Here is a 24,762-nt window from a genome sequence, read left to right as displayed (position 1 = left end):
GAAAGCCTGAGCCCAACCCTAACCCTACCCCTAACCTATACCTAATTCTAACCCTTACCCTAAAACCAAGTCGTAACCCTCAAACTGCCATTTTAAACTTGTGGGGTCCAGCATTTTGGTCCCCACAAAGCTGTTGGACCCCACAAGTATAGTAAACCAAGCCCAATCATATACACACAATTGAGCACATGGGAAGACACAATTTAAACACACCAAAATCATTGTATAATGCTGAGAGGACGGTGCCATTTGTTTCAACCTACGTAAATGTGATCATAAAAATATAGCTTTATATCAGGCATCCTTTAGCGTTATAGAAATTAGCTAATAGACATACTACAAACTCCCATAAGCTGAGACACAACGTAAGAGCCAGACAAGAGCCAGAGAAATGTGAGCGTGATATTTGTTTGATTTTTACATGCTGCATTGCCACTGTCGTTATTATTCATATCCCTCCCCAGGGAACTTTGTTTGAAAAATGGGACTATATCACCCCCCCTCTTCCATGTCATCATCTCTCTCTCTTACACTCACAAACACCCACATGCACACACATACACACACTTGTTTGGAGCCTTGTTGGGGAAGTACAGCCAGGCAACGTTTCCCCCTCTTCCCTCCTCCCTCCTCTCATATCCCTCATCTCCCTCCATCCCTTTTTTTCTCTTCCTTCACTTTTTTTTTTCTCTTCCTTCGCTCTTTCTCCCCAACAGAGAGTGATCCAGCTCGTCTCCTCTCTCCGTCACGCGGGTAATCAGCCTCTGCTTTTTCATTTGGCTCAGTAATGAAAGCAATCCCAGTGCTTTTCACTGCAGCGCAGCCCAAATAATGAGGGCTGCCTCACCCCTCCTCAGCCACACCTCACCCCCAGTCCTCACCCTCTCCCTCCCAACCCTGCTGTTAATGGATGGGGGAGAGCAAATGTGTGTGTGTGTTTGAGTATGTGAAGCACGCAATCATGCCAAGTCCTTTTTGCCTCTTTTTCTTCCTTCTGAGCTGCAAATGAGTCTATTGTACGAAATTTGATAAGCAGTGCTTGTAATCAGAATATTTTGGGGGTGTTTTCCTTTGAATCAAACAAGAGGACAAAAGGATTTTTCATCTACATTAGTGGTTATTGCATGTGACCCCACAATACCGGCCTATTTTGTGTGCACTCAGATTCCGTGGTGATGAGTTGAGAGCAGTTCAACAGTTATTTTCTCCTCTACATTTTTTTTTGATTAATTTTTAGAGGCTGAAAGAGGTAAAAAAAAATCAATCAAATCAAAAATTCATCTCCAAACTGCTTGTGAGGGTCCTGGCCCTCCGGTTAGGAACCACTGATCTACATGAAGATCAACATATTGAACACACTAGATAAACACTTGTTTTGAGTACAGATGAGATACTTCAACACAGCAGGTAAATTATGCACCGTGTCATCTTTTACTATCAACAGAAAATGGCCATAACAATAATAATCAATGCCGCACAGGCAATACAGACGTTTGGATTAAGAAACAATGATTTAAATCATTTTTCCATTTGTCATTTCCAATGCTCAAAAATGTGTCTGGTAGAAATTGGCTCTAATCTAAAATCAGTTATTGCCACGTAACCCTGTAACCAGGCAGCAGACATGAAAACCCATTCCAGATGGCAAGCGTGCAACTCAAATACAAACTCACCAACCAGAATGTAAGGACTTGGCCAGGAGAAAAAATCTGTGATGAAGAATGTAGGAAGTGTGAGAACGTGGCCAACGTTCACAGAGTATAAGAGTTTGTTTGAGAGTGTCCAGCGTCTCTTGATTAGCATCAGATGTAGCCTGCAGCTCAGCCTCCAAACTTATCCTTTCAGGGAAAAGACAGACAATGACGGCAGTGACAGGTTACTTTTTTTTTTTTTTTTTTAAATAAATCCAGCATTGTCTACGAAATGCTATTTCGGCAACCAACAAGAGACACAGTTCAGCAAGGTCCAATACAACAGCAAGTACCGATACAACACAGCTTCTCTGTTGCTTACGATGGACAATCAACAAGTAGCGTGGAGATGTGTCAAGCAAATCCTCAACATACAGCAGCATGACAGCACAGAACAGACCGGGTGAAAATTAACAGGTGTAGTTTTCTGTAGAAAAGCATCTGAAATATCACTGTTGTTGGTAAAAACCTTTTATCTTCAAAAATAGCAGGGTTTTTTTTCTTTTTTTTGAACATTTACAAAAGGGTTTTCTGAACCCTAAGGATGACAAAGGTTTCTCACCCTATACAGTACAATTCAATTTATTGATTCTGGTATAAACATGGAAAATCTGCAAAATATAACTTGCAAGGTTTTCACCTGACAACAGCAATATTGACCAGTGTTGATGAGGTGTTATTTTGTGGAACAGCAGTAATGTAATCTCAATCCTCTGCAGATCTTCTGTAAACTGGAGTTTGGTTCAGAACATACAGACTTCTTCCTGTCTCCAGTTCTACTAACTTACTCTGCACTTCAGTCAGCTGTGAGAGAAATGTAATGGAAAGGGAGAATTTCAGATGCCCTGACGTTATCCCCCTTGGTTCAGCAAGAAGATGAGAGAGAGGAGTTACAGCAAAGGTGGCCTAAAGTTCAGGTATTGCATTTCATGTGAATCGATCCCCCCGGATGTTAGAGACACTTGGCACAGGTACAACAGCAGTGGCGGGTGAGGACATTAGCCCTGTGGTGTGTTGAGTCATCAAAAGTAGTCCAGGAGAACACTGGCCCTCCGCTGGGAAGATCCCGTCAAACATTCAAGTTTTAAGTGTCCGAGCACAATGAAAGTGTCCGGGTCAGTCAGAGTGTCTGCACCAGCACAGGGAACAGCAGGGACAGGTGCTCAGCACCTCGGATCGGGAGTTTGTGTGTGGTGTAGAAGTTTATCACCTCTGGGATGGTGTCAAAGGGAGGGCTGTTCTGTCCCAGCACGTACTTGCCGTCTTTACACTGAGTGAACTTCATGTGCATGAAACCCTGGCAGCTCCTGTGAGGAGGTGAAAAAACAGGAAGAATGTTTTGTGAAAGGAGGAAGAAAAAAGACTAATGACAGTGAAAGTGATCCAATATGAAAGAGAGAAAGAGATGTATAGGGGAGAAAAGGGGGATGACATGAAATGTGGGGCACATTAAACATCATGTAGTCTTCCACACATTTTGTCACATAATGACATAGTGGAAATGACAGCCTGGATTTATGTTCACTTCTTCTTGCTGCACTTTGAGGACATGATCCTAACCAAGATTTAACACCATGTCACAAATTAGGAAGGAAAAGACATTTTGATGGATGAATGGGTGGTGTAATAGTACATGGTGGGAAAGACAAAGCCTGAGTGAGTCAGAAAGAAAAAAGCACTGGACTGTGAAAGTGACAAGAGAACCACACCAGTGCCTCCCCTTTAAAAATCCAGGCAGCCACGACAAGACTTCCCCTTTAAGAGCCAGCCAGTCATGATGTACGACTAATTATAGAATCAGAGGGAAAGACAAGGGCTGAAACCGGTCACCATAATTGTCATTGTTCTAGTAAACCAAATTAAATTTTGAAGAGCCGTGAAACCAAAAACACGCTCTGTGACTACAAACAGCCAAACAACAGGCAGTTCATGATCATCCCACTTGTCTCCAGAGCGACAGACGTGTCATCACATCAACGCTCAAGAGTTGACAGTGTGCTTTCATCCAGTCCTGTTTGTTTTGGGGGAGTTTCTTTGTATCTCACGGTACATTAGAACTTACCAGTGCTGTTTCATAAATATTAATGTTGGTTTAAATGTTGCAGACCTGTCTGTTTCAGTGCTGACTCACTTTGGAGTGTCTCTCCATTTTGTCTTCATTAAACAACATTTGTCATTCCTCCCATTGTTCACATTACCGTGTAATCTTAAGGTGTGGTTCGCTTTTTCCAAGGAAAGATACTGGCACAAGGACAAAAACACCCAGATGTCTCATTGTTTCACAAAATTATCTGATCTGCGTTGGTATTACACAAAGATTCCTTTTCCAAAGGTAATGCTGACTTCATGCCAGTGTTTCCTAAAGCATCCTAAACCAGTCTGAAACTAGTCACAACCACCCTAATAAATAATGGGTAAAACACTTGTTTATTATGACTTGGACCTAATTTTTCAGAGTTCTGGCTACCTTCTCTATCTGTGTTGATAATAGTGGGATAAAAACACAATGAGCTGGTGCTCATCAGGCGATAAACCAGATTATCTAAACCACTGTGCTTGAAGGTAAAACCCAAAGGATTAAAGCGTCCGCTAACCTCGCTAAAAGGCTTTGCTCCATGCTGGCAGGACAATAACGTGTGGTACAAAAAAAGAAGTGCACACTAGAACTTGCACACTCTATTTAACTATATAAGTACTCAGGCTATCATCGATTTTAAGGGATCGAACATAAAATGAATGCTCCCGACGCAAAACATGCGCATCTGCATGTGGACTACAAAAATGTTTACAATCTATGAGACAAAGTAACAGGAGACATTTAAACATGTGGTCAGTTTCATACTCTATAGACAAAGATGCTATGGAAAACGTCACATCAAATATGCTGGTAAGAATCTCACTGCTGTGTATAAACTGTGTATAAGTACAACTGTGAAAAGTAAGGATGACCAATGTAGGTCGAAGTCTTGAAACTGTCATAGGTGCTTATTAATTGTGGTCATGATTTTACCCTTTGCCTTTGTCTTCTCTTTCTTTTACATTATTACACGGTTACATTTAGCTAACCAGGAGCTTTGTTCGAAATCAGAATGATAATCTGCTTGTGATTCTTATCCAGTCTGACTTCCCTTTTGTGTTCCCTGATCTCAGCAATTTACTTGGTAGGATGGAGACAATAAAAGGCTGTATCATTTTGAGCTGATTAAAAATCTGAGCTAACTCCTTTTAGACTGTGCCATGATAGAAGACTGTGCGATGTTGTAGACTCTGAAGGTCTACTTCAGCGAAGGCCAGCTCCTCTTTCTAAACAACCAAAAGAATGCAAGGTTGATAAACATTATTGTCTGCAAACCTCACATGCACCAGCTGGGGAACCAGTGCTAGTGGTGACCTTGTTGCTTGAGCAAATGCATGTCTGTGTGTGTGTGTCTGTGTGTGTGTGTGTGTGTGTGTGTGTGTGTGTGTCAAACCCACTCTACTCATGTAAATGAGTAATGCATGAGCTTGTTTATATGTCAGCACAACACAGTGACACTCTGTGCCTCCCCCTCCCCTCACTCTCTCCCCCTTCTCTCCCTAATTCCCTTCTTGTGTGGCCCACAGAAGGTAATTCATATTCATTAGTGATTATGGGGAGGATGATGTGTGCAGTGAAGTGTGCTCTACCTGCCTGATTACCACTTAGAGGGCCCAATGGGGCCAAGGGGGAAGTCCGCAGAGAGGGGCCAAGGATGGGGTGAGGACAGAGGGTTGATGGGAGAGCAGTGTGAGGCCGGGACGATGGATCGTGGTAGTAATTACAAGGGAGAGATTTGACCAGATAAGCAGTATTGTGCCCTGCAAATGAGTATCGGGAATGGAATCAGTGTGGCAGTGATCTTGAGTGGGGGTGATGGTGGAGGGGAGGGAGGGAGAGAGAGAGAGGAGCAAGAGACAGATGGAGAGGTGTGGGAGACTGCAATATGAGATTGGTAGCTCAGGTGGCTTCACAGACACTTCACACACACTCCTCAGTCACACGGCAGAAAATATGAGAAGTGTGCAATTAAATTGTAGCGCTGAATATCCAAAGTGTTCAGGTCTCTCATCACTTGATGTGGTAGATCATCGTGAGTGTGCGTATGTGTGTGTGTATGTATGTATGTATGTATGTATGTATGTGTGTATGTATGTGTGTGTGTGTGTGTGTGTGTGTGTGTGTGTGTGTGTGTGTGTGTGTGTGTATGTGTGTGTGTCCGAATCCTACCGTAGAGACAGGGAGTAGTCGGAGCGGTTGGTCTGACTGTTCCTCACCAGGTAGCTACACTCTTTACACAGGGTTAGCAGCGACTCTGCCTCAGAACGAGACAGTGATCCGTGGTACCATCTGACACACACACACAAACACACACACATAATAAGTTGTGGTAAAAGTGGTGACAGGAAGTGTGATTCCAACATATTTCTACATCTATTGCTGTTGGATGCCGACATGATATCAATTTGATTCCACAAGATGATTAATATAAAAATACATTTCAAGATTTGCCCTCCACAGTGTAACAGTGATGATACAGAAGCATGAGTATTTCTAAAGTCTAATAGAAAACAATACAACAATGATATAATTCAAAACAAGGCCTCTATTTTCAAGGCAGTAAACTGTTGATTACATCATGGTGGAGTCTGTTATCACATTTGTGCTGGTCACGCATACTATAAATGCCATAGTCTTGAACATTAGACTTGAACACGAGCTCCTACGAGACACAGTGTCTACAGCCATGCTAGCAGCTATGTGAAGCTGCAATTTGGCACAGCAGGGCTTTGAACTGAATACTAACATCAGCATGCTAACATGCTCACAATGACAAAGTAAACATGCTGATGTTTAGCAGATATAATGTGGTGGGAATGTCATTCATTTTCCAGGTATTTGGTCAAAGGATTGGACAACTTATAACTTTGGGTTAAGGGATCATCACCGTTATAACAATTTCATCCAGAGGGGAACGAGGATGTCTGAACCAAATGTGATGGCAATCCATTCTCTAGTTGTTGAGATATTTCCATATAGACCACAGTGGTGGACTGACCGTCAGACCAACATTGCCATTCCTAGAGCCACACCGCTAGTATTTCGCCGAGTAGTAAAAGTATAATTAAAAGACAATCCTGTGACCACCACAGTCAGTGGGTAAGTATATTTTATCTGTCACAAAAATTAGATATTCTTGGACATGACTTAGCCAAGTGTACTGAATGCTACAGGTTGACTGTTTAAAACAGAAGGAAACCACAAAGCCCAGAACAGCCCTTCAGAGATCATCAGGGAGTAATGGAGCATAAAAATCAACTACCATCCTCATGTGAATTTGTGCACATGTATGAGTACAACACTGTACATCGTGTGTGTGTGCGTGCTTGTGCATGCGTGCTTAAGGGGTGTCATGTGCTCGGATTTCATTAGTAAAACAGCCATTTAAATGCTCTGAAACAGCACATAAATCACACCAATGATGTCTGAAATTACAAGACCAAAGTAAATGTGTGTTTTTAATGTTCTGACTTAATTAGTTCTCATTCTAACCTTTTGCAGTTCTGTAAGCTCTGATGAACGCTGCTTAGCTGAAACGCATAAATGTTTCAAATTAATGCGTCCACACCATCAGAGCGGTGCAATAATATAGATTTTGGCTTTATTTGTGGACTGTACACCCCCTGTGTCCCTGAAATATTCAAAATCACTTTTTTAACAATGTATGATAAATGCATGTACATGACATCTGTGCAGAGACATTTATAACCTACAGAGATTAATTGCACAGACTAATTGCATTTACATGCACAAATAATTGTATAACTCAGCTTTGTTTGATGCATATAAACATCATAACTCAGAATAATGCCCTAGACAAGATGCCTGGCTTAATCGTATATTTCACCGATATGTGGACATCTTATTCATTACTCTACTTGGATCTTCAATCTTGCACAGTATCGTGGGTACATTTTGATGTCAGCTAGTGTCAACTGCATGACCTCTCTTATTACTGCTATTTTTCTTCTAAGACAGTGCAATTTCTTTATCCTGTATTATATTCGAGGTAATTAAATGAACGGCAACAGGGGCACTCAATCATTAACTATCAAAGCATGTAAGCCTCTTAATCTGATTAAACCTTAAAGTGTGGCCTCCACTCAGATACATAACAAGTGATATATGTTTATGTAGCTGGGTTTAATAGAGGACTGAATACATACACCTGCTTCTCCAGAGGCAGCGTAGGGTCCACTCTCTCCCCCACCATCGAAAGGCCTTCCTGCGGCATTCGAAACTTCACCCCCCCACCTGCCAGCGGGCTGGACCTGGGCCCCGGAGGACGCAACCGCTCTGTGGGTGACGAGGAGCAGTCCCACTCTGCGCCGTCAAACTGCACTGTTGGCAGATGGGGACAGAAAAAGTGAGTCACAGTATTTACACAGTGATGTGATCAAAAGGGATTAAACCTCAAAGCCAGACTTGGGTAAACATCAAACATCCGGCCATTGCAAAACCACACATGCAGCAGAAGGACCTTTTGCACCAGAGGACAGCAGGTCCAGGTCTGACAGACTGCAGAATCATCAGCATCATCACAATTACCATCATCAACATATTTATGAGTCTCTGACGGCAGATAGAGGCATGAAGTTGGCGTCTTCTCTGTCTGGCTCTGGCGCACACATCTTTCATTAGTCTAGATATTGACTATATTAACTTCATTCTGAAGCAAATTACACGCACAGACTGAAGTGTTATTTACCCCCTTTCTGTCTGGTTTTGGTGAAATCCAATTTACAGTACTTGTAATTAAACAGTAAGTGTGCCGCAGCTCTACTGAGCTTGCTGATATGAACAAGGCAGACATTCCAATTTACAGGGAGCTATTCAGGGATGATGCAAGGGGGTGAGGGGTGGAGGGGGGTTTGTAATAATAAGCTTCGGACCCAAAACCATAATGACTACAACAGGCAGGGGCAGATGCAGGTGGTGCAGATGAAGGTGGCTGGGAGTTCAGGGTGGAGGTAGAGACAGATGTAGGACAACAGCTTGGGTCATGGAGGTCAGCATGACTGCATATGTGTGTGTTCGAGGTGATAAAGGATGGTAAGGCAGGTGGGGGCTGAGGTGGGGTTGGGTGGGTCGGTGGGGGTGGGGTCGCTGGTGTTCGGGGTTAGAGGTCACCTTGCTCTCTGACGGGGGGCTCCTCCTCCAGCTGACCCACCGGGGCAGGCCAGGGCAACTCCGACAACTCCCTCATTTCTAATAGAGGGGGGAGAAGCGGGGAGGAGGCGAGAGAAAAAGGAGTGAGAAAACAGCAGATGGGTTTGAACAAAGTTAACCAAAGTGAAGATATGTGAGAGAGGCAGTGATGATACAGAAGTGAGACTGAACGCGGGTGCAAGATTTTAATATGAGGAGGAGAGAGTACATGAGAAGTGCGATGTGGAAGAGGTGAAAGACAGGGAAACCCAGTGTGTGTGCAGATGACAGGGATGTGGTGACATGAAATGTGGTTAACTATACTTCCTGTCATGTAGAGAAGTAATATACTTTACCTCCTGTCTCCTTGCTTCATCACGCTTGTGGAAGAACATAATCTTAGTGTTTCAGATTCTATATTTACAGTAATTTATCACGTGAGATAAGATGGAAGAAAGCGAAGAGGATAAGACAGACAGGACAGGAGAAGTTCAGAAGTTGCATTACTTATAGTGATCAAAACAAGTCCACTTTAAGGAATTGTCTCTTGGCAGTAGATGCAGTGAAAATAAAATGTGACTTCACGTGCAATGCATCCAACAGCGCGGTGTGACAGAGGAAGTGAGGAGCGTGGGGGCAGAATAATGCTCTATTCACTGTCCTACCTACAGTAGGAGAGCGGCAGAAGGTGCACTGTGAGACAGAACTGAAAATAGCTCATTATCTACCATGGAAGGCAACCATCTACTGTAACAGTCGTCACTGCAGCCTTACATACACAAGCACTGACACACGTACATTATGCGATTTGCCAGTCTCACACTATACATTCAGCTCCTGCTCACAGCGAAAAACGGATTACAAAACAAATAAAAGGAAAAGAGGGGTGACGTCTTAATGAGCCGACAAATCCAAAGACCCCCCAGGCCTGCGACATCAAAGGCCATTTGAATGGGCGTTTTGAGAGAGACCCAGGCTGTACATACATGCCTCTCTCCCTCCCTAGTTAATTATTGAGCAGGCAGACACACTCCGCCACTTTCTCTGGCTCTCCATGAATTATTGATGCATGGCGCAGTACAATGGCCCCATCTGGAGCGGGCCGCACCTCCGCTGAAGCCAGGATTAAAGTGTAGCCTGGCATCCCTCAATGGAAGACATGCACGCAAACACACAGGTCCACAAATACACACATATACACACACACTCACACACACCTGACACTCTGAAACACCATCACTGCCACACTCTGCTGCCTGTCCGCTCGCCACCACATCACATTTTACACCTCTAATTCTCAAGTAAAACTGAGAGAGACGCATGGAAAGAGGGAGGGGTGTAAATGAGCAGCACACAAAAACAAGTGAAGGGTGACAAGAATGGAGAGAGACAGGGTGGAAACAGCCAAGATAATTTATTAGAGATCAGAAATGTGCTCAGGCACATGAGCGAGAAATAAGCTCAGGTAGTGGCGTAGTGTAGACGGAGGAGAAAATTCCATCGAGATTCCTCTGCCTCAGTGTTTGTGGTAACTGTTGTCCCTCTTAACAAGTCATTTTGTCTGCTACTCTTGAGTAAAAGAAGTAAAGAAATTTACCAAAGAGGGTGGGATGATCTTATCCCATTTGCAGATTTGCCTTAATTTTAAAGGAAACAGTCTATGAACTGTGCATCCAAACAGATGTTTCGAACAGCACACTCTTCGACAGTTTCATACATTTCATTTTTCTTGATAGACTCATGATACATTGAAATGAGCCAGGTCATTCAACTACATGAATTTTAAACCCTGGTCTTTTGGATACGGGGTATTGTTAGTTGTTTTGTCATTGCAGGTACCAGACACCAGTCACTTTCCCAACGAACTGTAAATCAATTCCAAATATGCTGCTACTTAATTCAAAGATCTCATTCATTAACAGTCTTTTTTCCATGTTGTTACCTTAAGTGAATTATTCCACTATCTGAGAATATATGAGACCTGTATCAACACACTGTTTTCACATAGATTCATATTAAAATCACGTGTTTCCTCTGATTTGGGGGGGACTCCTTCTAAATCTGCAGACTCTAACCAGCTACACAGGACTATTGTGTTTCTATCACACACACGCAAACCTTGTCTGAGCTCCTCACTCTGATAACAAAAGGTTGAATACCAAGCTAACACACACACACACACACACACGCGCATGCATGCGCACACACACACACACACACACACACACACACACACCCACACCCACACACCATGTCACTCATTTACTAACAGGGAACATCTGGCTTCCATTCTCTTCTAACAGGAACCTGTGGATCTGCCATACATAGTAGGCTGTTAGTGCTCTGCTTTGTTTGCCAAAACAAGACAATGAGACACACTAAATGGTTTATGAATAAAGGCACAGTCACATCTGCGCTACTCGTGATTTGTATTTTCATGCTGTATGTGTTTTTTTTAAATTTTTAAAATTTTTTATAAATCGGTTCTGTCTCCCATATTAACCCAAGGGATGAAACAGGTGACAGCAATTCAGTAATTTGTGGTTTCATGTGCCTGGTGCCTCAACTACCTGCTAACAGTTACCAGAAATTATCTGAGGGGGAAGGAATGGCCAGATCAAGTTTTCCTTCCTCCTCCTTCCACAGAGCACTCGTTGCCTTAGGTGACGGATAACTGTCTTTTCAAGCACACCAGCTGTTTTCTGTGTCCTCGTAATAAAGGAGGAGCAGACAAAGACAATAGAGCAGCTTCATTAGGTCCATTAATGAAGACATCTGTTTTTCAAAACAGCCCTGGCATCTTGTCTTTTCTCTTCACACAAAAGACCTTCTGCTGGGCAAAAATGGCCCCCATAAGGAAAGACAATTAACACCTCGTGCCATTATGCCAGGGCAGGGGAAAAAAACATGCATTCACACAAGTTCCTTTTTCATATTAAAGATCCACACCTGTGCATCCATTCTCCAGAAATTCATTACACTTTTCCCCCTGTGGCTTCATTCCGCTCTCCCTGTCTTTCTCTCTGTATTGAACATTCCTCTTTCTTCATTTCCCTCTTTTCACCTACCATCTCTAAGTGGGGCATTATCTCTCTTTCCATATTCCTCTGCTCCTCTCCTCTCTTGCCCTACTCTACTTTCATCATCTCTCTCCCCATCTCGGTGAGAGAGAATCACGAAGGAAATGCCTTTTCATTAATGTCAGTAAAGGTTCACGCTGAAGGAGAAAGAAAATCAGTGAAGAGGGAAGGGGCAAGAGAGAGAGAGGAAAGGTGACAAAAAGAAGGAGGCAGGAGTGAGAGAGAGAGAGAGAGAGAGAGAGAGAGAGCAAGATAAGAGTCTTTCTACTGTGCCAGTAAATTGATGAAGAGACTGGTCAGATGCCCCCGGTGCCTGCTTAGAGCAACAGAGAGCAGCATCACACCAGAAATTGAAATCTCGTTTTTGTTAGTCCTTTTTTCTTGCTGGCATGTTTGTCTGCATGTTCGCATACACACAAACATACATTTGTAAGCTCCTACAGGAGACATGCACACACTCAGAATAGCCCAGGAAACCTTGTCCTGTCCTGTCAGAGCACATGCTTCCAGACACAGCAAAAACACACGCCGACCGCCTGTCAAGATGTCTTTGCAAGCTTTGCTAAACAGAGCTTTTGCTTCGGTATTCATTAACACTTTAAAGCACCCTTCAGCATCTTGCCAACAGTGCTATTTCTTCAGGAATGAATAAGGCAATCTAATTCTCTAGATGCCTTTTGAAATATATGTTTAATTTTGCATGTATGTATATCTTCCGTTATGATAATTGTCAGCAAAATGTCACATGTCCTCATTCCTCAGTTTAGCTTCTCATTTGCTGATACTACAGTCACAGTCATGCTAACAGCTCTGTGAGGCTAATAAGGCTGTGAGCTAAATGCTAATGTCAGCATGCTAGCAACTAACAATGACAATACTACATCCTAAGTTTAGCAGGTTTAAGGTTTACCATGTTCAGCATCTCAGCATGTTAACATGTGCCAGTTAGCACTAAACATAAAAGCACAGCTCAGGCTGATGGGAATGTTGTTAGTTATGCATTAATCAAAGCATTGGACAAATTAAAACATTGACCTGATACTGTACTTCATGAAAAGTTAAGGATCACCAAGGTGATTACAATATATGCAGCGTTTTTTCTGCTGCAAAGAGTTTACCTAAGCCTGCACCTAAACTTTTCCCCACCCTCTTATTTCTAGGACACACACGTGCATAGTCAGGAGCTTCCCTCTACAGTCCCATGTCTTTCACTGTTTCCTAATGAGCAGCTGCACTGAAATAAGTGGAAGATAAGTGCTTTGCAAACTGACACCATAATAGCAATTGCCAGGGGCGGCAATGTTATTCATTCACCTTCCCCATCCAGATTTCCAGCTGATTTGTGTCTCTCTCATCATGTGTCCACTCCTCCAGTGTTTGGCCATCATCTGACTCAAGCTGAATGGCTCAAAGCTCCTTTGGTGGACTATAAAACTTAAAAAAAAAAAAAAAAACAGAAATACCTAAAACACCCATTCATCTGTTCATTAGCTGTGGCCATCCGAGAGTTAATGAGATGGTGCCTTTCATTAGCTCACTAATTGGTGGTGAATGGCTGCAGGGCCAATCTCTCACTGCTGGACTGTCTATTGACTTCCAGGAATTAATGACTGCTGCAATTTGAGCTGGACGGTGGTGACTGGTGACAGCTTTCTAACGTTGTAATTAAAACCCACCGGACTGAGAGAGGCCTGTCACGTCCGACCCCTCAGGCACCCTCACACAGCTGGCTGAAGTGGACCCACTATTCATATCCAATGGAAAATAAATAAAATGCTTCGGAGGCGTCCTTATGTTTGCCATTTGAAAAATAGCCGCATGCAACATTCACTCGATTACATTTAAGCATGGATAATCTGTGAAAATCATAATCAGAGAGATTCTGTTCAGAAGCGCTTGCATAAATGCAACGCACGCAAATCCAGATACAATATGCTCCAGCAGTCCTCCCTAACCCTCCCCACTCCGCAACATCCACACACTCATTTGTGCCAACATGCACACAACCTCTTCTCACCCTTGAATTAGGAGCCTAGTGATAATCACAGCTGGAAAACCTATCTGAGGAATCCACATGTGTGTGTATGTGCATGCGCCTCTGTGGAGGTGATGATGAGGGGCTGCTGGCAGATCGTGATGCCCCCCCCCTTTGCCCCCCGTAGCGGGTTATCTGAGTGAGTGTGTCACATCCGTAGGGAGGGAGGGCTGCGGGGACAGCCCTGTCACTGCTGCTGTGCTGGTGTGTATATGTGTGAGAGAGTGTGCCTGTGTTAGCGGATGACTGATTGCACCCTGCTACAATGGCCCTGACTCCCCCTCCTCTCCGTTCGCCTCACCTCGCCACAGCCCCCGACCATTAATTCTCCTCAACGCCCCTCCCCTCTGAAGCACAGGGCCTCCACAAACATCCATTGAGCTGCCACCAAACATACCATAATCTCAGACACCCCTTTCTAGTTCTTTACAGCTAGCTTTCTCTACAGCCTCTCTATCCATTTTCCATATCTCTGTCTCTCAAACCTCCTCTTCATCTCTTTTTTTTTCCACAGTCCATCTTTTCCATCTCTCTCTTTTTCTGCTCCGTCCTTGTCCTCCCCATCTCTCCCCTCCCTCTCATGTGGGCCGTGCCTAGCAACGGCGAAAGGGTCTGGGAATATGGATTAAATGTGAGAATGGAAAATACTGTTTGTGTGTTTACACTTCAGTGCTTTGGTCTGCTCAGACAGACAGCACGCCAGCTCAGAGTGCTGACTCCAAATGGAAAAAACAAGGGGTCAGACAACTCGAGTCTCACAAGCGTTTTCCTCCACTGCGTTCTCTAATGGTGCTGTAAGCGCTCCTCTGCAGGACTGCATACTGTATGTGGCACCAAGAGGAAAAAGCTTGAAAACAACAGATAAAGCAGGAATGAGTGCTAAGTAGGTGAGAGGTGATATTGGCTTTTAAATGAACCGTTATGCACCTCCTTTTGAAACTTCACTCTCAAATAAGCAACGGTGTCTCTTTGCTGCTCCTCTGGTTAAAGCGATTCAAGCACGAACATGGTGTGAATGGATATGCCTGCGTGTGTGTATGTGTGTGTGGATTCATACAATTGTGTGCTGACCATGACTCTCTTATTAGCACTGGATCAGTCACGCACATGTAGGCATGTAATTAACTGAGAAGAAAGGAGGGGGCACACAAGAGGGGAAGAGAGGAGGAGGACGGGAATGGAAGGGAGTGCACATGAGGCAAGGTTGATTTATTATCCCATCACCTTGACCTTGGTGACTTAGAGATGCAGCTCAATTAAGCTGACTTGGCCTGGCATGCCTTACACTGATCCACTCCTAAATGACCTATCAGTCTGCTTCTGTTTCTCTGTACCTCTCTGTACCTCTCTATCGCTCTCACTTCACTCTCTCCCTCCAATTATATTCAATATATAGAACATAACAGGATGGGATGTGACGCACACTGTCAGTGCAACTTTAAAAATACACTATGCCTAACTATTTTTTTTGAAACTATAAATTATTTTGAAAAAAAATGATTGTCAAAGAATATTAACCTTGTTTTCTGTGCTCCTCCAATGCTAATCCTCTTTTTATGACATCAACTGTATCTCTCTCACACCACACACAAGACATCACGATCATCTCAGAGGTTGTTGTGACTGTGGTTTTCCACATGTGTGAGAGCAAGAAATCAATAGTCACCAGAAGGTGTTTAGATGTAGTAAAAGAGACAGAAAGATATGTGTCATTTGAGCTGAGACTGTGAAGGTCACAGCAGTCTGCATTTCTTGCAAAAAAAAAAAAAAAAAAGGCTTTGGAGCTGTAATGATGAGGGGGCAGGCACCCCATTAAAGGTCAAGACAGTTAGATGAGTCTTTCACAGTGTAGTTTCAGCAGCAGGGCTCTCTGTATGCTCCTGGATGGCTTTTTAAAACGATTTTTGTGGAGTTTTAACCATTTCCACTAATTCTAATTGGTGATTAAAACATATTTTGCGCAACACCTTATTGTTCATGTTTGGCACACAGAGGCTCCAGGAGATGTCCTCTTTACAGTGGGTGATAGAGATTCAGTGTTTAGATCAAAGACAACAGAAGATTGCTAGTCTGGGGGCTTTAAGCTAGACATTCAGTTAAAAATGCTTTTCCTGAATACTGCTTAGTCTGCCAAAACTGTTTTCTGGCAAGCTCTGAGTATCGATTCAGCCTGGCAGCTTGAGGCCAGAAGAGCCAACAAAGCATGAGGAGTGGTTTAGACAATGATGTCTAAAATGTTTTCAAAAATTCATTTTCTGGACAGTTTTGACATTTTCCAGTTTGAAAAGCGCAAGCAAAGACCAGCGACATTCCAGTATCATGGGGTAAACCAATCAGGTGTAGGAACGGTTCATTGATGGAAAGCTTATTGATAATCTATAGTACAGCTTCATGATTTGAGCCTTTTTAGACCACAATGACTGAACCAAAATTCCTGGATGGGCTTCAGTCAGACTATAATCCAAGGTTGTTTTTGTTGACTTTACTGCCCACATACCATCATAATGTTTCTGGTTACCTGCAAAAGCTTTGGAGATATGGTCCTTTTTCCATTCCCAGGGTTGGTCATACTCATCGGCCGGTCTCTCATCATCTTGCGGCAGCCTGCTGCTCTCCTTGCCCTCTTCCTGAGGTTCTCCATACATCATGCCCAGACGCTGGCCTCGCTCATCTTCATAGGGGGTGTCGTAGAGCTGCACCCCGCCACGCACCCGTCCTCCTCCTGGGCCACGCTGCAGCTCTGTTATACCATATGCGAAACGACATAAATTCAAACACATGCGAGTAGACATTCAGAGATTTGTCTTATGTGCCCCATTTATCGACTCTGCAAGAAATCAGATAATATTAAGAAATAATATTTACCAGCAGGTTCCCCTCAACACAACACTGATATTATTCTGCACTACAAAGTAAAACAAAGAGCCTGTTGAGCTCTGACATGACTAGAATTAGAGAAGTGAGACAAATGATGTTTGCACAGCTTGCCGTGGGCTCAGAATCTCATATGGGGGGGCTTAATGAGGCCTTGGGCTAGATGCTGAGTTGCAACACGGTTGAAAACCACCCCCCTCCTCTCGTCCATCCTGAATCCCAGCAGCAATCTAGCGCGGCTCAAAACAACATCCATGGTCCCTTGTTAACATTTTCATCACTTTCTCAGTGGGTTCCAACCTAGAAATGCTTCTCAGCACCTGCAGCTGTTATACGGAGTCAAATATGGCCATGAGATAAAAGGCTTTAAGGTTATTGACGCAAGCTAGAGGATGAAATCTGATTTCAATAGGAGCCTCTGAGCCACAACAGCAGCAGCAGAAGCAAAAGCAATCAGCAGTGGCGCTTTGTTGACCTCGAAAATGTGACCTTTAAAAACTAGGTGGTACAGATGAGGGAAAAAATGGGGGACAAATGAAGGAATAGGCATCTTTTGTGTCCCCAGCCAGGAGCCTTGCAAAGTAGACGCACTCACATGAGAAGGGAACAGGACTAAATGGAGGGATTCACTGGTGAAAAGCAGAGAAAACTTTAACCTTCACACGACAAGACGCCGCTATTGGGCGGCCCTGTAGTCACCATGGCAACCGAGTGGAGACCCTGGGGAAAGTCCCTGAGGTTATGAAGAAGAGGGTGGAGGGGAAATGGAGAGAGAGGAGGAGCAAGGTGAGGGAGGAGGGAAAGAGGAGGAGAAGATGTGGTGGGGTGAGGAGCAGGAGGAGAACGAAGAGGAAAGGGAAGCGGTGGGGAAACAAGGGGAGGAGGAGGGCAACGGGAGAGAAGGACAAGGGAGGGAGGATGGGACGGGGTGAGGGGGGTGGGGGTGTGGGTGTCTGTCAACGTTTGATGTAAAGTCATTGAGACAGAAGCACAGCGGGGCTGAATGCTGCTCTACCTGCGCTGGGAACCCGCAGTGTCAGCGGCAGCCTGGAGATGGAGAAGATGAAGGCGAAGAGATAAAAACAGGCATGGAGGAAATAAAATGAGAAATTCATAGGTAACATGATGGAGGAAAACACAAGCGTGAGAGGGGGGGGGGGGATCTAGCAATTTGCAAGAAAGGTGACAAAGATACCGTAGAAGATTGAGGAGAATGACAACAGGGAGGGCTGGGGGGTGTTTAGGCATACAGATGTGAGGCAGACCAATAAACCTTATCCCTATAACCATATAAGCCTTTATCCTCACAAAACGAAACTCAAGAATCATGACAGAGTTAAAACCACACCAGCTGGAGAGATGTAAGCATTAAAGATGTTTTTCCACCTAAAAGTACAGTCTGAAAAGCACACAGGTGTCTTTTCAGGACAGTCTTTGTGAAAGATAATTACTATTCCGATCTCACTGTCTTTGACGCTCTGCTGTGTTTTTTAATGAGCAAAAACAGACAGAGAGACAGACAGACAAAAGCAGGCAGACAGACAGCCCTGGAGTGACAGGCACAATTCAAAGTCAATGAAAGAGCTGTGACAATGCTTTGCCAAATGCTCTGCCATCACTGCTGTGAATCTAATCTCTCCGATGGCTCCATCCAGCTGCAGCGAGGTTTCTCCGTTTGGGCAGAAGGAGAGGATGCTCCATTCAGTTAAGCCTGAGATTATGGACTTCATTTGACCAGCAAAAAGGGGTAGCACAAGTGACAGCAGAGAGCGAGCGGGACATAAAATTTGCTAAAGAACAAATGAGAGGGACAGCCAGACTCCCCTCAGGGCTGGGGAGAGCCCTCGAGATGAAGAGAGATAGAGAAATGGAGAAAGAGGAGGGGGAGGCTTTTACACTAAATGACTGGGACAGACCAGGGAGAGCGCAAGGGGAAGGGGCAGACAGAGATGTTATGGGAGGAGAGACAAATGGAAACCGATAGATGCGAGTTAGATGGTGTGGGAGAAAATAGCAAGGGAGGAGGGAGGGTTCGAGACTGGATAGGCATCTCCAAAGGGCAGACTCATCTGAGATGAACTAAAAGCACAGGGGAGTGGACAGTTACAACACTCTAGAGCAGAACTGCTGCCAACAATGAAGCAATTAAACAAGAAATACGGAGCAAAATATGGAAATAAAGACAGATTATTCTATAAAGGCAGAAATACTTCACAACAGAGAGAAAGAAGAGTAATAAAGAATAGTAATGTCATTGAGAAATTGCTGACAGATTGTAGATAATACATGACTGATTTTTATGATGTGATCTGATTTAACCTTTGAGGATGTCCACTTAATCTCATATTATGACTACATGTGAAAATAACTGTCAGAGATAACTAAAAATGAGACATTGAAACACAAAAAGGAAGGGGTAAAAGGAGAGGGAACGGGGGAAGGGAACTAAACCACTAGACCTCCCTTGAAAGTGGCTCACTGAAACACTGTAATACTGATAAGACACTGGGCAGTAAGAGTCCTCTGACCTGTTATGACCCTCTGGGCCTCATACGGCTCCATGTAGCCGTTGTTCTCACAGGGAACAGGTCCGTGATCTGGCTCCGGCCGGTGGTCCAGTCGAGCATCGAATGGGTCAGAATAATCTGTGTCCCCTGCCAGCGGAGCAGAGGGCACCACCTAAATAACAAAGCACACACATAAGAAGAATGACTTTTGCTACCGAACATTAACTTGTCCCCTTAGAGAAAGAATGCCCCTAGAATTTTTTTTGATTTTGTATAGAAATAAAAAAATACTTTAAATATGTTTTTGTCCTGCAGGCACATGTGCAAAAACAGCTAGAATCCCAATCATAGGCTATAATGAATTTCATCTAGCATTTCCTAAAAGCACCCGCTTTTGAATCTTTGAATTTGAATAAAAACATCCTGGGGCATGCATGTTTTCTGATAATTAGAAGAATTTGGTCTGTATGTATAAGTGCTTAAAAGGAAGTGTTGCACAGACAATAGCTCATCAAGACCCGAGATGGAGGGAGCAGCGCAGCACTTTTAAGAAGCAATCACATCCTCAGTGAATGGCACATTAAATACGTGTTTGGTTACAGAAAAAATGCTTTTTGAGTATCCTCAAGACACTAAAATTGCACCATTAGTGTGCAACATCACAATAACACACCACAACGGTGTAGAACCTACACAATGTTCCCTCTTTAAAGCCTTGACGGGGGAACTATATTGTGTCTTTGTTTTGTGGTCACATTAAAAGGAAAATGCAATACAGCAAGAAACCGTCCTGTCTGTGAGGATGATCCTCTTTTTTTTTTTTGGTGGAGGAAGAGAGTACAGAGGGAGCTGGTTGGTCGGTCGGGAGCATTTGTTCTTTTATGCAAGCACAGGAGGAAAACAGTGGTCAGCTGGCACACTGACAGCTACAAAGGCAGCCATATGGTCTGTCTGACACACACACACACACGCACACACACGCGCGCGCACGCACGCACACACACACACACGTGTACATTCCTACAAACACACAGACCCTTCGGCAAAGTGCTCTTGTCCTTTCGCGCTCTTCCTCTCTTACAAAGGAAATCACTCCAGCAAGGCTCGCTCCACAAATTCCTGCTAAACACGCACACCTCGCAAAATTACATCCTAATCCCATGTTGGTTCTGTAACAGGTTACCTATCGATGCACAGGAATCTGCAATGTTAATTAGAGGGCGGATGTTCCCACAGACCCTGGGAAATTAATGAGAGCAGGAGGAGAGTTGGGTAGAGAGGGAAGCTATTGACTTCAGTTAAGACTATTACTTCAATTCACTTCAGGCCTTTCACACTTGTAGCATTTTCCACGAGTGGAGTCATGGATTTAGCGATGAAAACCCTGAAATACTCCTGAACTTACTCGGCATATGTGATCTGAATTAATGTGTGGACCATTTCCTTGTGAAGCATTTGCTTCTGCTCCAGTCGCTCTCTCAACATCTGTTTGCCTTTTTTTCCCCCTCACAGCAGCCGTGTATGTTTTCTACAGCACAACACGCATAGTACATAGTCGGGAAAGCACTGCAGCCTCGATGACACAAACAGCACCAAAGCATAAATTATACCTCCCTGTGGCCCTTGACACATCAGCATACAGTGTACTGTATATGGCCCCTAAGGTGCTCATGTGGGGGTCTCTCTCAGCTTGCAAAACCAAACCCCATTTATTATTTATGGAAGGACATAAACTCAGGGGACTGTGACCCTCTCCAACTCAATGGTCCGCTCAAGCCATCAATAATTCTTTTTTCCCATCTACAGTAGCAAATTTATGTGGCGCGTGGGATGTAATGTGATTAATGTAAACAATACATATTTGTGACATACATTACCAGTCACTTGCTTATGGAGTCTGATCAATAAAGCTGTCACTATGATGGAGATGAGATGAGAAAGAAGAGGGGCAGTGTTTTTTTTTTTACCTTCCTTGCATCCCTCCTTCTCACTTCACAAGACATACCACTTAAACATTTTAATCCATCATCCTTCACTTTTTGCTCTGAACACATGTAAAGGTTATGAAGAGGCGGAGGCTCTTACAGGCTCTTGTTGGTCCTCTAAAGAGATGGCACTGAGGAGGATCTTGGTGCGCCCCAGCTCCTGAGAGTCCACTTTGATCAGTCTGTGTTTAGGAGACTTCACATCCAGATTGGATGACTTCATGGGAGACCCATACACCGGTGTGGCAGGTTCAGAAGCCCCAGACTCGCCCCTGGATCTGTTCTCAGAGTCCTCATAGGGATCTTCAAAGTCCAGGTCCCTCTGGAGTCGGTACGCTTTGAGGATCTCGCTCTCGGTGTAGTCTGGTGTGGGAGGCTGTGGAGGCACCTTCCTGCTGCCAAAGCTCAAGTAGTCTTTCAGCCACTTGGCCATCTCAGCTCAGCTTCCAAACGTGCTGGTGTGTAGTGGAGAGAGAGCAGGAGGCTGCAGGAGGGCAGACAGGGACAAAACAATGGGGTTACTGCCTGACCTTATTTCTGGCTATACTGTGTGAGCTGTGGATTTGATTTGTTCTGTGGGTTTGTGTTTCTCTTTTCATGAGAGGTCAGTTTAAAGATTAAAAATCTAAATACAATATTAATCCACAGGTCCCGATCCTCCCTTAATATTTGTGCTGGACAACTTTTTTTGGTGATGGCAGACCCACAATCAATGTGCGTTTACATGCACTCAAGTGACATTAAACGGCACCAACAGCTGGGCTTTAAGCACTCCTTTTGTTTTACGCAGGGAGCAATAACGTCTGGCATCTGGACTTTGCCCAAAGGCTGCAATTACATTTCACACCCCTGCAATAAAATCCGACGTTAACACGCTGATAAAAAAAAAAGGAAGAGGCAAGACTGGAAGAGAATATTAAAAAGTAATGTGGAATCAAAGAAATCTAAAATGTATAAAATTCAATCTTATCTGCTTAGTTAACCAAAATCTAATCCAATAAATTCAGAATTAGGCAAAGACATGTTTGGAACATTAAATGCATTTTTTATTCAAACTATCAAACTAAAGATTTTTTTTCTTAAACTTCTCACCAAAACACTAGATTTAAATACCAGTGAGCTCTGTGCTGCTAAGGCACACTCACTTACCAATCCTATTCAGTCCTTCAGCCACTTTGGATGCTTTATTCCGCGTTTCTTCATGTCGATGACAATAAAACGACACCGAGAAGAGACAAAAACCTTCCACGCTTTTAATTCCCCTAAAAAAAAGGACAAGAAAAAAAAAGGCAGCAGCTTTTCTGGAACAAAACAAGAGCGCTGATATCCAGCGGAGTTCTTCAACCCGCTGACGGCAAATGTGCGAGTGAAGAGAGCGACTACAGCTCCGGCGGAAAGTCAACCGAGCGATTAAAGGGGAGGTGCTTCATTCCCAGTGGAATATCCTCCTATTCCCTTTCGCAGTCAGCCGACCGTTCATTCATTGAAATATCTGCACATCTGCAACAAGAGATACTCCCTCTGTCAAAAGCACAGTCGCTGTATGGGGAAAACAAGTGAAGAACCGGCACTGGGGATGGGGTGGGGGGGTGGGGGGTGTTACTATCAGCTCGCACGAATGTGCCCCAAAGATGTGCATTATTTATTGGCATGACATCACCAGAGAGTTTTTATGTTGTAGCATCAGTAAAGGTTTTTTTTTCTCTTTTACTATGACATTACTGTTTCCCTAAAAGCACATCAAACTGCAAAAAGCCTGAGAGTTGAACAAAACTGTTTTCTGCTCTATCTCAAGGGATTTGGTGGAATAGGGAAATCCTGTCTCCCTCTGGGCAACATGAACACTGTAGTAAAGTTAAGACAGAGGTGGAGACACAAAAACACTCCTTATCACATAGACAAGATGAAAAAAGTCACTGGAGCCTGTCAACTCTGACCGAAAAATAAAGCATTTTGTTCAGTTTCATTCCTTTTGTTTTGTCCTTCTTGCTCTCTCTGAGTGTGTTTCATCCTCTTACAGATGTCCCATTATCCAAGGTCCAGGCTGGTAAATTGGATTATGTGCTACAGTGAGTAAGGCCCATCTAAGTCTGTTAAAAGACCGTAAATGCCTCTTTCTTTACGACACTCATGAGCTCACTTTCTCCCAGGGGTGGGAGACTATATGAGGTCATCGTGCTAGAATCCAACCCCACCACAACCATCAACAGTATCCCATCAAGACTTTCACATCTTCCTCCTCCTTCCTGCCTGGTCTGTCTGCACCTCTGTTAAGTACGGCTGAGTCTGTGTGTGTGTGTGTGTGTGTGTGTGTGTGTGTGCAAATTGCAAATATTGTATCTTTTAGGTCCCTGCAGTTCAATTTAAATTAGTTGCTGTGGTTAAGCAGTTAACTTGAAGACAGGATCAATTCCATGACAGCAGCCAATACAAAAGCCTGTCACATTTTTTTTTCTTTTTACCAGTGTTTAGTGTCTCCTTCTCAGTTCACTAGTTCCCCCTTGAGAAAGGTTTTCAAAAATCTTTACAGAACAAGGTTGTGGGAACAACAAAATCTCAACATCATTATCATGTGGGAACATGATCAATATGTTGGTGTAAAGGTCTTATCTTCTGAGAACAAGATCTATTAATTCAGTAAGTTGATAGAGATCTTGTTGGCACAACACATGGACCTTGATACTTCAAGATAAATTGTTTGCACAATAGCTGGGGATGCTCTTCCCACATGGCCACTATTTCAAACAAGTTAGGATCTTTTTTCTCACATTACAAAAAAAAATCCATGTTCCTCCCCCTTCCCTCTCTCAGCCATTCTTTTCTACCTTTGCATTTTTGTCTCCTGTTATCTCTGAATGTACCAGTAATCTTCCCTCTCTTCTCCCTCCTCTCAGCTAAACATTCCCCTTTTTCATCTGCACAATCGTCTCAGTCCAACACCTCCTCTGATCCCCCTACATGCCAGTAACATATTGAACATACATTTCATTTTTCTTTCCATCCTGGCCCGGGGTGAGAGCCAGAATTATATGGAAGAAAAGATTGAAACTGAGCAAGAAATGGAAAATAAGAGACAGAGAGACAGGCAAGCTGTCAGAGTCAGACTCATGGAGAGCACAGAGGGAGATGAGAGGAAAACTGAAAAAGAAAATTAGGGTCTCTTACAGAGAGAGATAATCACAGGCAGACAGACAGGCACAGTCATTGTGTTTTTTGATGCAAAATAAACTCTGTTGCGTAGAAGCCAGAAATTTAATTGAATCAAAGATAAACAAGAAGGCACAGTGGAATGGTTCAGATAATTAATAAGATTCCCTCATTATAAAGGGCTAAATATGGCTGTGACATTTTCTCTGAACTTCACG

At 43.7% G+C, this 24,762-nt stretch overlaps 1 protein-coding gene across 2 annotated transcripts; it reads right to left on the bottom strand.

The window, feature by feature from the left end:
- Nucleotides 1-1,434: 1,434 nt before the first annotated feature.
- Nucleotides 1,435-22,732, bottom strand: LOC111232171 (SH2 domain-containing adapter protein D-like). Of its 2 annotated transcripts, XM_022759560.1 has the most exons (8): nt 22,547-22,732; nt 21,498-21,881; nt 19,434-19,584; nt 16,550-16,771; nt 8,899-8,976; nt 7,935-8,109; nt 5,938-6,057; nt 1,435-2,998 (listed from the first exon to the last, which is right to left on the bottom strand). In XM_022759560.1, exons 2-8 carry the CDS (start codon nt 21,828-21,830, stop codon nt 2,812-2,814), a joined length of 1,266 nt encoding a protein of 421 aa, XP_022615281.1. In that variant the 5' UTR covers nt 21,831-21,881; nt 22,547-22,732; the 3' UTR covers nt 1,435-2,811. The 2 variants fall into 2 exon arrangements, with proteins under 2 accessions (XP_022615281.1, XP_022615282.1); XM_022759561.1 differs by lacking the exon at nt 8,899-8,976.
- Nucleotides 22,733-24,762: the final 2,030 nt, after the last annotated feature.

The sequence above is a fragment of the Seriola dumerili genome, unplaced genomic scaffold, assembly GCF_002260705.1.
Source record: "Seriola dumerili isolate Sdu_G_001 unplaced genomic scaffold, Sdu_1.0 BDQW01000322.1, whole genome shotgun sequence".
Taxonomy (NCBI): Eukaryota; Metazoa; Chordata; class Actinopteri; order Carangiformes; family Carangidae; genus Seriola; species Seriola dumerili.
The sequence above is the reverse complement of the archived record's forward strand: the minus strand, read 5'-3'. Positions and strand labels throughout refer to the sequence as shown.

What these genes read in the sequence shown, in the direction of transcription:
- LOC111232171 (XM_022759560.1), bottom strand. Translation starts at nt 21,830, where the DNA reads ATGGCCAAGTGGCTGAAAGACTACTTGAGCTTTGGCAGCAGGAAGGTG. An exon ending in TAGAGGACCAACAAGAGCCT is followed by an intron (nt 19,585 to 21,497) that starts GTAAGAGCCTCC and finishes TTTGTTATTTAG; the next exon opens with GTGGTGCCCTCTGCTCCGCT. An exon ending in GCCCCCCGTCAGAGAGCAAG is followed by an intron (nt 8,110 to 8,898) that starts GTGACCTCTAAC and finishes ATCTGCCAACAG; the next exon opens with TGCAGTTTGACGGCGCAGAG.